The following is a 12,057-nucleotide window of genomic DNA, read 5'->3' on the forward strand; positions in this document are numbered from 1 at the left end:
GTTGTTGACCATATCCGTACCTTTAAAACCACAGTGTGCCCGCCTTCTGATGGCTGCTTCCAACAGGGTAACACATCATGTCACAAAGCTCAGGTCATCTGTACTCAAATGGCCTTACAGTCACCTGATCTCAATCCAACAGAGCAGCTTTGGGATGTGGTGAAACGCACCACATTCCATTTTATACTGTCATGTCAATATGGCTCAAAATCTCCGAGGAATGTTTCCAGCTTCTTGTTGAATCTGTGCCATGAAGAATTAAGGCAGTTCTGAAACTTGATACGAGGGAGGCGTAGCTAATGGCCCCTCTGGTGTTTCAGTCCAAAATTAAACAGGTGAATCTAAAATCAAAGCCAGCAAGAAATCACATGATGAAATGGAAATATCAACAAGCAACAATGATGCTTGTTGATATTTCAACAAGCTTTTTTCTTTTGGCATTTTTTGCAACATGATGTTTTTAGGAAATCCATCTTTGCTTCTATACACTTTTTAAGTACTTTTACTCAGATTCAGGGCATTTCTTTGTTATAGAATATTTATGTTTTTATTCTGTTATTTGCATTATAGTTATCACTTTACCACATCAACATAAAAAAATGAACATTATGTAACATTTTTATAAAATATATGTTAACATTACAGTTGGATATAATATAATATAATATAATATAATATAATATAATATAATATAATATAATATAATATATGTCCGAACATGTGGGGGCGCTGGAGCGCTGCTACAGTTTTTCTCTACCAGCGAAGAAGAGTGTCTTCAGGGACGTCACTGGCGTGTTTTGGAGGAGGTTGGAGGAAGATGGCGGGGTCCAAGGTGAAGCAGGACATGCCTCCTCCGGGAGGCTATGCTCCCTTTGATTATAAGAGAAATCTACCGAAAAGAGGACTTTCGGGTACATACGCCACACGCTCACGTAGCCAGACATTTAGATTCATTCAGCAGTTGTTAAATGTTGGATAGTTTAGGTGATATTTGCTGGTTACGCTAACCCGTTAGCATAAATACAAAGATCCAAGCTAAGATAAAAATGTGTATGCGGGGTCTTACATTTATCCTTGTCATTAAAAGGAACATCTTGACTAACAGCACGACAACAGTTGTACAAGTGTTTTTGCAGCAGAGCAACATTTTAATGTGAATTGTTATTGACAGGTTTAGAACGACATGCTAACTAGCTAACACAGGGAGTCGTTTAATGTGCAGGTTCAGTTAAAGTGATAATGCCTACTGTTAAACGGAGGGTTAGGTTTTATTTGATGAAACTGTTCTAGCTGTTCTATCGTTTGCTGCTTGGTTAACAGTGTTAAAGCCGTAAAATCAACTACTTGATTAAGTTTACGTTAATTGATTAAGATGATCTCTTAGGACAGCGTAGTCTGAAGTGGTATTCAGGAATATTTCTTCAGACTTCTTGAAGGGCATTCAAAGCTCTTCTTTGGGTGTTTCTGTCCCCTTTTGTTCTGTTCTCAGTCAACATGATCCCACACTGCTTCAGTAATGTTGAGGTCTGAGCTTTTGGGAGGCCAGTCCATGGCTGATAGTGTTCCACTACTGTGGGTTTTTTTTTTTTTTATACAGGCATGCATTTACAGCACATACTAAAAGACCAGATTGTGTTGCGCGATGGGTCAGAATCCAACCACACTTCTTTACTGTGTTCACAAGGTCTTTACACCACTGGCTGAAATGCAGCTCCAAAACATGACAGAGCCTATATCCTGTTTTACATATGGCTGTAGACCTGACATCTCTGTTGTCCTCCACTTATCAAGTTTACTGAATTTTTTTGTTTTTGTTTTTTAGTGCACACTGCACAACATTCTACAATATGCCAAGCTTTCAGCTCTTTGACAATTAACGTGTCGGTGCAAAAATATCTGATGTTTATCAAACAGTGTTGTCTTTCGGAGTTTTATTGTACATTCAAGTAAAAGAATAGAAATGAACAATTGGTTTTTGTTACAGGGTGCTAGTAACAAAATGCATAAAGATACAATTTAAAATGTGTTCTTTGGTAAGTTGTCTGTTATGTGCAGACACAGCACCGTTGCATCCCTTGAGTTAAGTGCATTTTTTTGTGTTTTGATTTATTCAAAGGCCAGTGTTAAGTGGCTTAACAAACACAAGAAACATTCCCTTGACAGTGGTCAGGTACAAGGACTGAAAATTATTGAAAAAGCAGCCATGTCCAAAGAAAAGCTTGGATAGACCTTCAGAAAGCCTGGAGAATGATTGGTCAGACTACTTTGCAAATTACGAGAAAGGCTGGCTCCTTGGAAGAAAATATAAAGAGCTCAGGCGCGCCTCAAGACTTTTGCACAGCTCTTTACGTTGGGGCACAATAATTGGTACAAAACTCTCTTAGTGACACTAACGTTATATAGATGATTTCAAATGAAGCTGACCACGAATAAAAGTTATTTTAATGTGAACCCAAAAAGAGACTTAATGCCAACAAGACTACACATCAGAATACACTGCAACTGAAAAGCACTGCAAAGAGTTTCAGAGAGCAGCAGCTACAGAAACAGTGACTTTTAGACGCTTTTATCTAAACTGTCCCACCTGCGTTTGAGTTGTAAAACCTTACTTGCTTGGCTTTTGGCTGGTAAGTAAAAATATAAAGTGTAAAAAGTATAAAATGCATATAAACACTGTGTTAAACTCCATGACTAGATAGTGGTTGCAGTAAGAATGCTATACATATTAATGTTAAGTGTTAAATTAAGATTATTTCCTGTTTGTTACTCCAGCACTCCAGCAGATTAGTTTCGTCATGTGAATAATGGGTTAATCTGAAAAAAAAAGAAGGAAAAATGTTTTAATGGAACCTCATTAAGTTGGTTTGTGAAATTTTCACACATTTTTCCTCCCTATACCAAAAAGTATGTGGTAATATCCATTTTATAGTAATTTTATAAGGCGTTGTAGGGCAGTACAGGACACTGAATTTTAGCACCATTTACTTGACAGTATCGAGAAAGATCTGAAATGAGTCTCAAAGAGGCATCAGTCAGCAGTAGCAGTCTGATGACTTTATATCACAGTGAAACTGCTTTAAAATGAAGCGTACTCAGGTTTTCCACATCTTCCACATGTAATGATGGGAATTTATTTCCAAAGTTGTGGCCGAACGCAGGTGACACCGTATGTGAATGTCAGCTCCTCCAACAGGGTCTGATGTTGTTAAAAAGCAAATTCTCTGATGGATATTTCAATGAGTTCTCCTGTATAATACGTTAGAACAGCATAAGCCTGTGCAGCTATTATTATAGTAAATGCTTTAATACATATGTAAACCTACTTAAAGATGTTAAAAATGTGCATTAATACTCAATAATGTTCTGTTGCTTCATTCATTCTTTAACCTGCAGGATATAGTATGTTTGGCATTGGCATTGGCATCATGGTCTTTGGGTACTGGAGGCTATTCAAGTGGAACAGAGAGAGGAGGTAAGAAATGTCAAGGAATTGTGATGTGGTTTTGCTTACTGTCACACCTGTGTGCACTGCTCAGTCTCAAACTGTGTGTGCGTGTTTGCGTGTTGCAGGCGACTGCAGATTGAAGAGCTGGAAGCCAGGATAGCTCTGATGCCTCTGCTGCAGGCAGAGCATGACCGAAGGTGACTGAGCACTTTTGTGCATGCTTACTATGGTTTTTTTTTTTCTTTCAATGGTGTTTACAACAATAGACTGTATATAATAGTTAGACATAGGCAGCCAACCAACGTTTAGATCACCTAAATGTTGGTCTGTAATTGTCTATTATGAAGCCTCAAACTGAGGTGTTTCTCCTTCCTGACTCCCAGATTGACTTTCATTGACAAAATGGCCTCAATGGTTTGTTCAGTACAAACATAAACTACAAACTGAGTCCCTAAACACATCAGGAAAGTGTTTACTGGGGTCTCAGAGGAATTTGGGAATGCTTTGGGTTTTTTTTTTCAAGCACAGGAGTCGCCCTCTGCTGTCCATTAGAAAGAATGCAGATTGAAGGCCATTGACCTTTTCAGACACATGAACTATGTCCATCTTTTATACTGCCTAAGCTTGCAAACACAGGTCAGCTGTTTAAATGCTGAGCTGAATGTTGTCTCTGTGCTAGGACCTTACGGATGCTGAGGGAAAACTTGGAAGAGGAGGTAGTCATCATGAAGGACGTTCCAGGTTGGAAGGTAAGAAGTTTAAAAAAAATCAGTTGCTCCTGCTTATTCATTATTTTTTAGTCATTTATTACTTTTTTTCATATACAGCATCTTTATGATATAATTATAGAGAAGAATTTTTCATGACCTGTCCAACATTATTTAATAGATGCCTTTTCATTAGTTTTTAATATACTTGATGTTTTCATTTTTAAAACGGTTCAGACACCAAAGAAAAATCATACTATAAACATTTGCATTTCGTACAAATATTAGCTGAGATAGGTGCGTACAGTCCAACACAGAAAAGATGATTGACTTTTCCTCTTAAACGCACTGACCGACAGTATTATTTTCAGCTTTGTTTTGTAAGCATAACACTTATCTAGATTTCCCACCTACCTTACTTGCTGTGAGCCTGCTGAGATGCAAAGGTTAACCTGAGACACAATTTAAACAACCCCGTACTACTGCAGCTGAAAGGAAAAAATAAATAAAGGAAACTGCAAAAATCCAAGTATGTTTGGGTAAAAATGCAAAGTGAAAATACATAAGACTCAGTAAACAGGGTAACAAATGAATCTATATTTTAGTTCAGGTCTGTCGCTGAACTTCAGCGTTCCTGTGTTGATGCTGACTGTGCATCTTTTTAACCCGTGCAGGTTGGCGAGAGCGTCTTTCACACAGACCGCTGGGTCACCCCTCTGTCAGAGGAGCTGTTCAACCTCAGGCCCCGCGAAGAGCTTTTGCACAAGCGTTTCGGCTTCCTGTGGTACGTGTGAACACCACCGAGACCACCAGCATCCCGAGCTCCTCCACCTGGACCTGTGTGGTCGTTCACTTCAGCTTGTAAATGTTCCAAATTAAAGTGTCTGTTTTTCTGTACCTGATCTTGGCTTCTGTGTCAGTTCTTTAATTTGGGCGAAACTAAAACTACTTATGTCAGTACTGTTTCAGATATTTATCGTCATACTTCTACTCCACTGCATTTTATAGCCATGTAGTGTACTTTATTTCTTATTTCATGAAGTTGACTGTTTATTTTTCTACAGGAACTAGCACAGTACTAACACACCTACCAGCTGTGACATCCAAATGCTTGATATTTATTTAAATAATGAATTAATATACTTAAATATGAATCCTTATTTTGTATTTTTAGTACATGTAACTCAGTGCTCAAGCACAAAATCTACTAGTCTGAAGCTCTTCCTTTGTAAAATGTGACACCACACGTGTGCCAAGTACAGGAAGATGAGTTTGGTGAACTACAGTGTGGAGGTCAGTGCACACTGACAAAAGTGAGCCACTGCCTGATTATCAGCTTTCCAAACTGAGGTAGTAATTAGCTTTTATTTCACTGATCAAATTACACTGAAGATTAAGACAAAGTTGTCAGATTACCTTTTCAGATGAAGCCATTATGAAACCACAGAAAAAGTACAGCGGTGCATCCTGTTAAACTTGTTTGTCCTAATTTACAAGACAAACCAGCAGCCTTCATGTTTGCATAGTAAACAAACCTGCTGGACTTGTTTCATGTGCCTGTGTGTAAGTGTGCGCAGTCAGCTGCACTTGTCACGTACACATTGGGTCATAAGTCAAGATTTGCATCTTATAATCAATGCATCAGATATGGCAAAAGTGTATTTCAACTTCATATCACGTTAAACTTCTAATGTAATCCTTCAAATCTTACAAAGACCAAGTATTAGTTATTACCTCTACCAAGTATGTAATAATACCAAGTAATAGCTTGGTAGCATCAGTGTGTCTAAACACAACAGCTTGACAAGTGAGATGTTAACCAATTGAAATTGGCTTACATACACCAGACTACTGCAAAGACAATGAGCTGGGTAATTAGATTGTAGTATTTTACACACTATTCATATCCAGCTATTTACAAATTTGTACCAATGACCCATTACCCTACATACTTAAACACAAATGTATATCTGGCCCTAGTGCATCTTCCTTAAGATGACAATTAAACTTAAGCACACAATATTTCCTCAACTACATTACTTTCCCCTCCTACCTTTAAACCATTCTGACATGTCTCTATATCTTTAGAAATAAAAAGCCAATGTGAGTTTCAAAGTAAGCAAATCCTCAGGCATGTGTTTACAAAGAAAGAAACACCACAGCAAGTTCTTTTGTGTCAGATTTTATTCACGTTTCAAGCCAAAGCAAAACTACATAGTCAGGTTTGTCTATCAACTGCAGCTCTGTAATGCTGTTTTCCCAGTTTGCGACATTTACTGTAACATCAGGAAATGTGCTTCAGGAATTTGGGAGATTCCTTCGTGTTGACAGTCACCCCACTGCTCATTGGACCTGAAACAAACATCTTATTTAGCCTGACAAAATTCCAGTTTTGAGCAAAAAAAACAAAACAAAAAACTGAAAACCACCAAAAGCTTTGAGTAACAACATGCTTTACAACTTACCTGATACAGCAACTGCATGAGATCTTGCAGCCTAAAAATCCAGCTACTTCAGCTGTGACGAGACCCACTGAAGCATCCAGTCAGTTTTCAGTCTAGAGGAGGAGAAATGGGTGGATTAAACCTGCCAACTGATGCTTGAAGTCAAACTGCATGCAGTATTAATGACTCACCACATAAGGTACAAAGGAAAAGTGAATGCAGTCTAGACACCTTACACATGAATTGGGGCTTGTGGACATTACAGGAGCAAATTTGTGGACTAGTGACCAAAGTGGACTGAGCACAAAACTACCCGACTTAAAGGACCAATGCATTTTTTTGGTGGACTCAAGGTGGAGCACTATATCCCAGACAGAAACCCCACCTCCCAATGGACTTTAGAATCAGGTAAGAGGACTTGTGATGTTTGTAGGAGACATCTGAAGCAGAGGACTAAACAGCAGCTAACTTGAAGGTATTCATGGCAACAATGAGAACTTAGTTTCAAGGATGTGAGCAAAGCAAAAGGAGATTTTTACCTCACGTGCACTGGCCTACTTTCTTCACATTTGACTAGGCAAGAGCAGCTTTCATCTCTGAGGAGCACTTGTTGGTAGGCGCAACACTTCACTCTCCAAGGACTTGTAGGATACTGAAGGAGCTCTTGACCTCTCTTGAACGTAATGAAGCATGAACATGACCAGGCACCAACTTCCCCCATATGCCACTTTGTTTGATCAGCACACTTAGTAGGTACAACATTCGGCTCATGGATCGTTTAACATGTACAGGATTCACTTGATTCAACTGTGCTCTCCCCCCCCCCCCTTTTAAACTTGTGTGGATCTTTACAGATACCCAGTAACAGCCTTCCCTCCCCTCCCTTTTAAGCTTTGAGAACTTTGACTAGCCTACCAAATTGTTGACTTTAGTCCAGAGATGGGCACCATCTGATTGCATCAAGCAGATGATTTAGTTCTCACGCAGCATTACATTAAAATGAGCCTACAGCGCTCAGCTTTAGTCCCCATGCGGTTGTTTTAAGAGGCAACAATCATGATGATTTTCCACAATTTGTTTAATAGGCTCCATGAAGCCAAACTGACAAAATAAAGTTGATCATACAAAGAACAAAAAGTACAAAACTGTTCCCGGTTTGAGATATATATAAGCTTTAGGGAAACAAAGTTACATTTCTCGATCACTTTAAACAAGATTAGTCCATTTTACAGCACATTAAAAATGCAGATGTTGAGCAGAGCACAGAAGATACCTTGGACAGACTGTAGCATGCTGCAATTTGCAACTTCATGAACAGCCGGCCACTTCGGATGTGTAGTTCACCAGTCTGAAAGGAATTCACTCTTTTGGGAAATTGAACAAACAGGAGCCTCAGTTAAACTAAGGTTTTTTTCTCTTTTTTTAATATTAATTTGAATTTAGCATCAAGTCTCCCAAAAGTCTGTTTATGAGCATATATCTTTCCTCTCAGTTTAAAACCTGGCAGGAGGTAGGTCAGTCAGAGACTGAGGGGGAAAATAAGGAACACAAACAAGCCCCAGATATTGCAATATATAAGAAAAGGAATCAAATCAGGAAGCACTTCAAGTGCTGGACAAAGTTTAGAGCAATGGTAGTGGCTGTTCAATGAAAAGCCACACTGAGAACTGTCTTGATCCCCAAAAATGGGACTTTACAGTATCAGATTACAGATGCCTTTTAGTTGCACGATCTTTGAGAAATGAGTCCAATTAAGCATGGTTAAGATTCTTTAACTGTAATTTGTAACAGGTTTTATAAGGAATGACCAAAACCCATTGCTACATTTTTCTTCTTTTTAAAGATGCTGAACTATTACAACAAAACTACAGAACTAAGGTCAGCAAACACGTGGACATTTTTCTTGAGGAGCGCATCTTTGAAAAACAGCCAGCCAAGTGAAGATCTTGAATCAGGGAGATGTTTACTCATGTGTAGCTGAGGATAAGAAGTGGGCACAGAGGTAAAGACACTGCAAGTTCGAACACTGGAGTTTTACAAATATTCCCCTTTCAACCCGCCTAACAACCCTCCCTCTTTTTGCATAAGGGGGTCCTTGCCTTCCTCGCAATTTGAGAACACGTGAAATTCGGGGTTTGCTTTAAGTGGTTCAAATGGTTTCCAGCCTCTTTGTCAGAGAAGGGCACAAAAGAAATCTGGCAACCGTTTGGAAAGAGGCATCAAGTTAAGCACAAAACTGAGGGGCATACATGGTGATAGGCTTCCCATGTTGGGGCTGTGAAATCTCAATTTACAGTGTTGGAGTGTACAGCATCTCAACCCGCCACTTAAAGCAGGTATTTAAAAATTAGAGTGCTGCGCAGTTTGACTATGCCAGTTACTGAGATGTGCTTTCAGTGTTCCTTTAGATTTTGTACAGACAGCCCCAACATAAATGCACCCAAATACCTGAAATACATATTATTGATGCTTACCATAGCTGTCGTATCCATCGCGGTAGGATCCAGATCCTGAACGCTCACCATATCCACCCTGCCCCCTATATAAACAAGAAACTTGCATTTAAAATACAGTAAAAAATAAAGTGCATTAAACAATTTTAAGCTCCGATTATTTACCTGTTTTCTCTGTAGCCACCTGAGGAATATCCTCCACTCCTGTATCCACTGCCACCAAAGCTCCTGTCTCCACCACCAAAGCTTCTGTCACCATAACTCCTGTCTCCGTACCCTCTGTCTCCACCATATCCACCTATTACAAACAAAGCAGTTTTAATTTCGATAGTGTTAGAATAAACCTTTAAGTTCAACTTTTTAAAAATATTCCCACGTCGCACCTCGGGAATAACCACGCCCACCTCTCCCTCTGGAGCCGCTAAATCTGCCTCCTCGTGGGCCAGAGCCAAAACCTCCTCTTGAGCGCCCTCCCTTTCCAGCTTCGTCCACCCGAATAGCACGTCCGTCCAGCGTCTGCAATACAACAGGAAATGTAAAAACGTATAAATACAATTACATTAACTATAAATATTTTTTAATTCGATTATAAATTGAGTAGCGTGATTTTTACCTTTCCGTTCATGGCGTCCAGTGCGTCTTTAGCGTCCTCTGCATTGTCGTACTTCACGAAGCCAAACCCGCGAGATCTTCCGGTTTCTTTGTCTCTGATCACGTCCACTAATCAGGGAGAAATTCCGATTAGGCCACATATTTAGTAAAATATTGATGTCTGAAGTAATTTTAAACTATATACTCAAGAGGGGTAAAGAGGTTTAATTACCTTTTTCGATGGTTCCGTATTTGCCGAAAGCCGCAGCCAGAGAGTCCTCGTTGGTCTCGAAGCTCAGACCTCCGATGAATAATTTTCCCTCGTCCGACATTTTTGTTATAGCTACAAAAAAATGAAAGCAATTAAAAAAAAAAAAAAAAAAGTCTCCCCACAAATCCTTAAAACTGAAAAGAGGCCCTTTGTCGGCGAAAAACCGTCGACACGCACAGTCGGGTTAGGGTTAGCCGCAATGAGAAAGTAGGTCACCGGAGCAGTTTCATAAAATGGCGATCACTGATTGCGTAGTAATGGCCTACATACGTCCCGACGTTTAACAGACCATGAAATCTGAATTTATCTTAAAGCTACGTCATATTTAATCGATGATCGTCGACAAAAGTCAAAATGGAGTCACCCTAGGCCTGGGGCCTGAAAACGTGGCGCAGTTTCGTTAGCGGATTAGCTGGCGGTTTTTCTTCCAGCGCCATTTTGTAGCACCGCGCTACACGCTTTTGTTTCAATGAGCTACTTTGCGCCATCTCAAGGGGTGGCCAGCTGCCTTATTTTGCAGCTTATCTAACTACCCCAATTAATATGGGGGGAAAAAATAGGTTAACCTATTTCTGCAAAGTGCACCATAGCATTTACACATCGAAAAAACATTCTAAAACGATCAAATAAAAAAAAAAAAAGCGATCAAACGCCGGTTAAAAATAGTTTCAATCAATAGAAAGAGGTCACATTGGAAAAAAAATATGCGTTTCATACTTTACAAATATAGATGCATGAATAAGATTATAACTTGCAACGTGTAGAAACAACACGTAACAAAGAGAAAGCGTTTACCTTTGTCTCTCACGGAGATGTAAGGGAAGTTACTGGGAGCGGCGATGCAGGTCGAATGAGGGAGAAGAACGAGCGCGATCCGCTTTTCACTGCAATGCGCACTCACTCCTTCTTCTACTGCTGTTTGGGCGGCAGACCATTAGAACAGCCGCCAACAGCGCCATCTTGTGTTAGGGTGACGCAGCATAGTGCTCTTAGGTTGGGCCGCATTTAATTCCTCTTCGTTTTTCGGCTGCTGCCTTTAGGGGTCGCCACAACGGATCATTTGCCTCCGCCTCAATCTATCTTTAGCATTCTCCATTATCAGACAGCTCACCTGCATTTCCTCTTCCACTACATCCACGAAGTCCTCCTGCCTGGCAGCTGTATCCCCCTGCAAAGAACAAGGTACTCAGAGCCGATCCCTGATGCCCTTGAACCCATCAGTCACTTCTGGGCTTTTTCATCTCCAAGTAGTTTTCCTAGCAGCACAGATTACCGTACTCTGATTTGAATAATAATTTGTATCTGATTTGACTTCGCAACCAAAAATATAGATGTAGAAATGTCCTCCTGCCAGTGGCCTCCAAACACATTAAACTGAAAGTATCCGCGTATATTTGTGCCTTAAACAGAAACCAGATTAATAATCATTCCAGAGATGCTTTGTTTTCAAGCACAGTAAAATAACAGCGTGGTAGCACAATTAAAACCACTGAGTGCAGTCAGATGAATGCCAGTCATAACTGCAAGTCGCTTTCATATGTAGTTAACGGAGAAAATGATTCAACTGTGTTTATTTTGCACGCCTCGAGTGCTTTGTTTGCGTGAGTCACGATGGCGGTCAGGTGTGTGGGGCCGAAGTCCTGTTTGTCTGTGTGGGAGGAAGATTTATCTGCACATGCACGCCTAAGCGATGCAGTGTGTTTGAATGGTGTGTGTGGGAGGCAAAGAGAGAGAAATGAACGTCTGTGTAGGAGGCTCGAAATCCCATAGCTTTGATCTGCAACGTCCTTGCAGCGCTACGAGGAATAGATCAGCGTGCAGGGAAAGGGTTTCATCCTCTTTCTTGTAAATCATTGGATCGATACCGCCAAAATGAATTCATCGGGGCGGGCAGTGTGTAGGCTACACTATCATGGCCGACTGTGCCTGTAGCGCCGAATCTGCAGCACAGGCGCTCTTTAGGATTCAGGACGAGCAGCCGTGTGCTGTCTGATATGTGGCGCCGGGCGTGCTGCTGCTGCAGCTGCACACTCCGTGATCACGATCAACAGAGCTGCACCGAAAACAACGCCAGCATTCGCGCTGCAGTCCCCAGCTGTGTGCTGATCGTCGTTTGATAGCCGAACGAGTGAGCTTCCACACGCTT

At 40.5% G+C, this 12,057-nt stretch overlaps 2 protein-coding genes across 6 annotated transcripts; one reads left to right on the top strand and one right to left on the bottom strand.

The window, feature by feature from the left end:
* The first annotated feature begins 754 nt into the window (after positions 1–754).
* ndufa13 (NADH:ubiquinone oxidoreductase subunit A13) lies at positions 755–5,054 on the top strand. The gene is made up of 5 exons (XM_014412303.4): positions 755–911; positions 3,394–3,472; positions 3,571–3,642; positions 4,125–4,194; positions 4,827–5,054. Exons 1-5 carry the CDS (start codon positions 818–820, stop codon positions 4,944–4,946), a joined length of 435 nt encoding a protein of 144 aa, XP_014267789.1. The 5' UTR covers positions 755–817; the 3' UTR covers positions 4,947–5,054.
* Positions 5,055–6,318: 1,264 nt separating this feature from the next.
* cirbpa (cold inducible RNA binding protein a) lies at positions 6,319–10,866 on the bottom strand. Of its 5 annotated transcripts, XR_001167409.3 has the most exons (8): positions 10,707–10,866; positions 9,873–9,983; positions 9,663–9,769; positions 9,433–9,565; positions 9,215–9,347; positions 9,071–9,135; positions 6,618–6,709; positions 6,319–6,504 (listed from the first exon to the last, which is right to left on the bottom strand). XR_001167409.3 is itself a non-coding variant. In XM_014412306.2 (7 exons), exons 2-7 carry the CDS (start codon positions 9,970–9,972, stop codon positions 7,937–7,939), a joined length of 546 nt encoding a protein of 181 aa, XP_014267792.1. In that variant the 5' UTR covers positions 9,973–9,983; positions 10,707–10,866; the 3' UTR covers positions 7,657–7,936. The 5 variants fall into 5 exon arrangements, 4 of the variants coding, with proteins under 4 accessions (XP_014267792.1, XP_012772284.1, XP_012772283.1 ...); XM_014412306.2 differs by lacking the exons at positions 6,319–6,504; positions 6,618–6,709 and adding an exon at positions 7,657–7,944; XM_012916830.3 differs by lacking the exons at positions 6,319–6,504; positions 6,618–6,709 and adding an exon at positions 7,657–8,573 and having other exon boundaries at positions 9,454–9,565; positions 10,707–10,865.
* Positions 10,867–12,057: the final 1,191 nt, after the last annotated feature.

This window comes from Maylandia zebra, linkage group LG18, assembly GCF_041146795.1.
Source record: "Maylandia zebra isolate NMK-2024a linkage group LG18, Mzebra_GT3a, whole genome shotgun sequence".
NCBI classification, from domain to species: domain Eukaryota; kingdom Metazoa; phylum Chordata; class Actinopteri; order Cichliformes; family Cichlidae; genus Maylandia; species Maylandia zebra.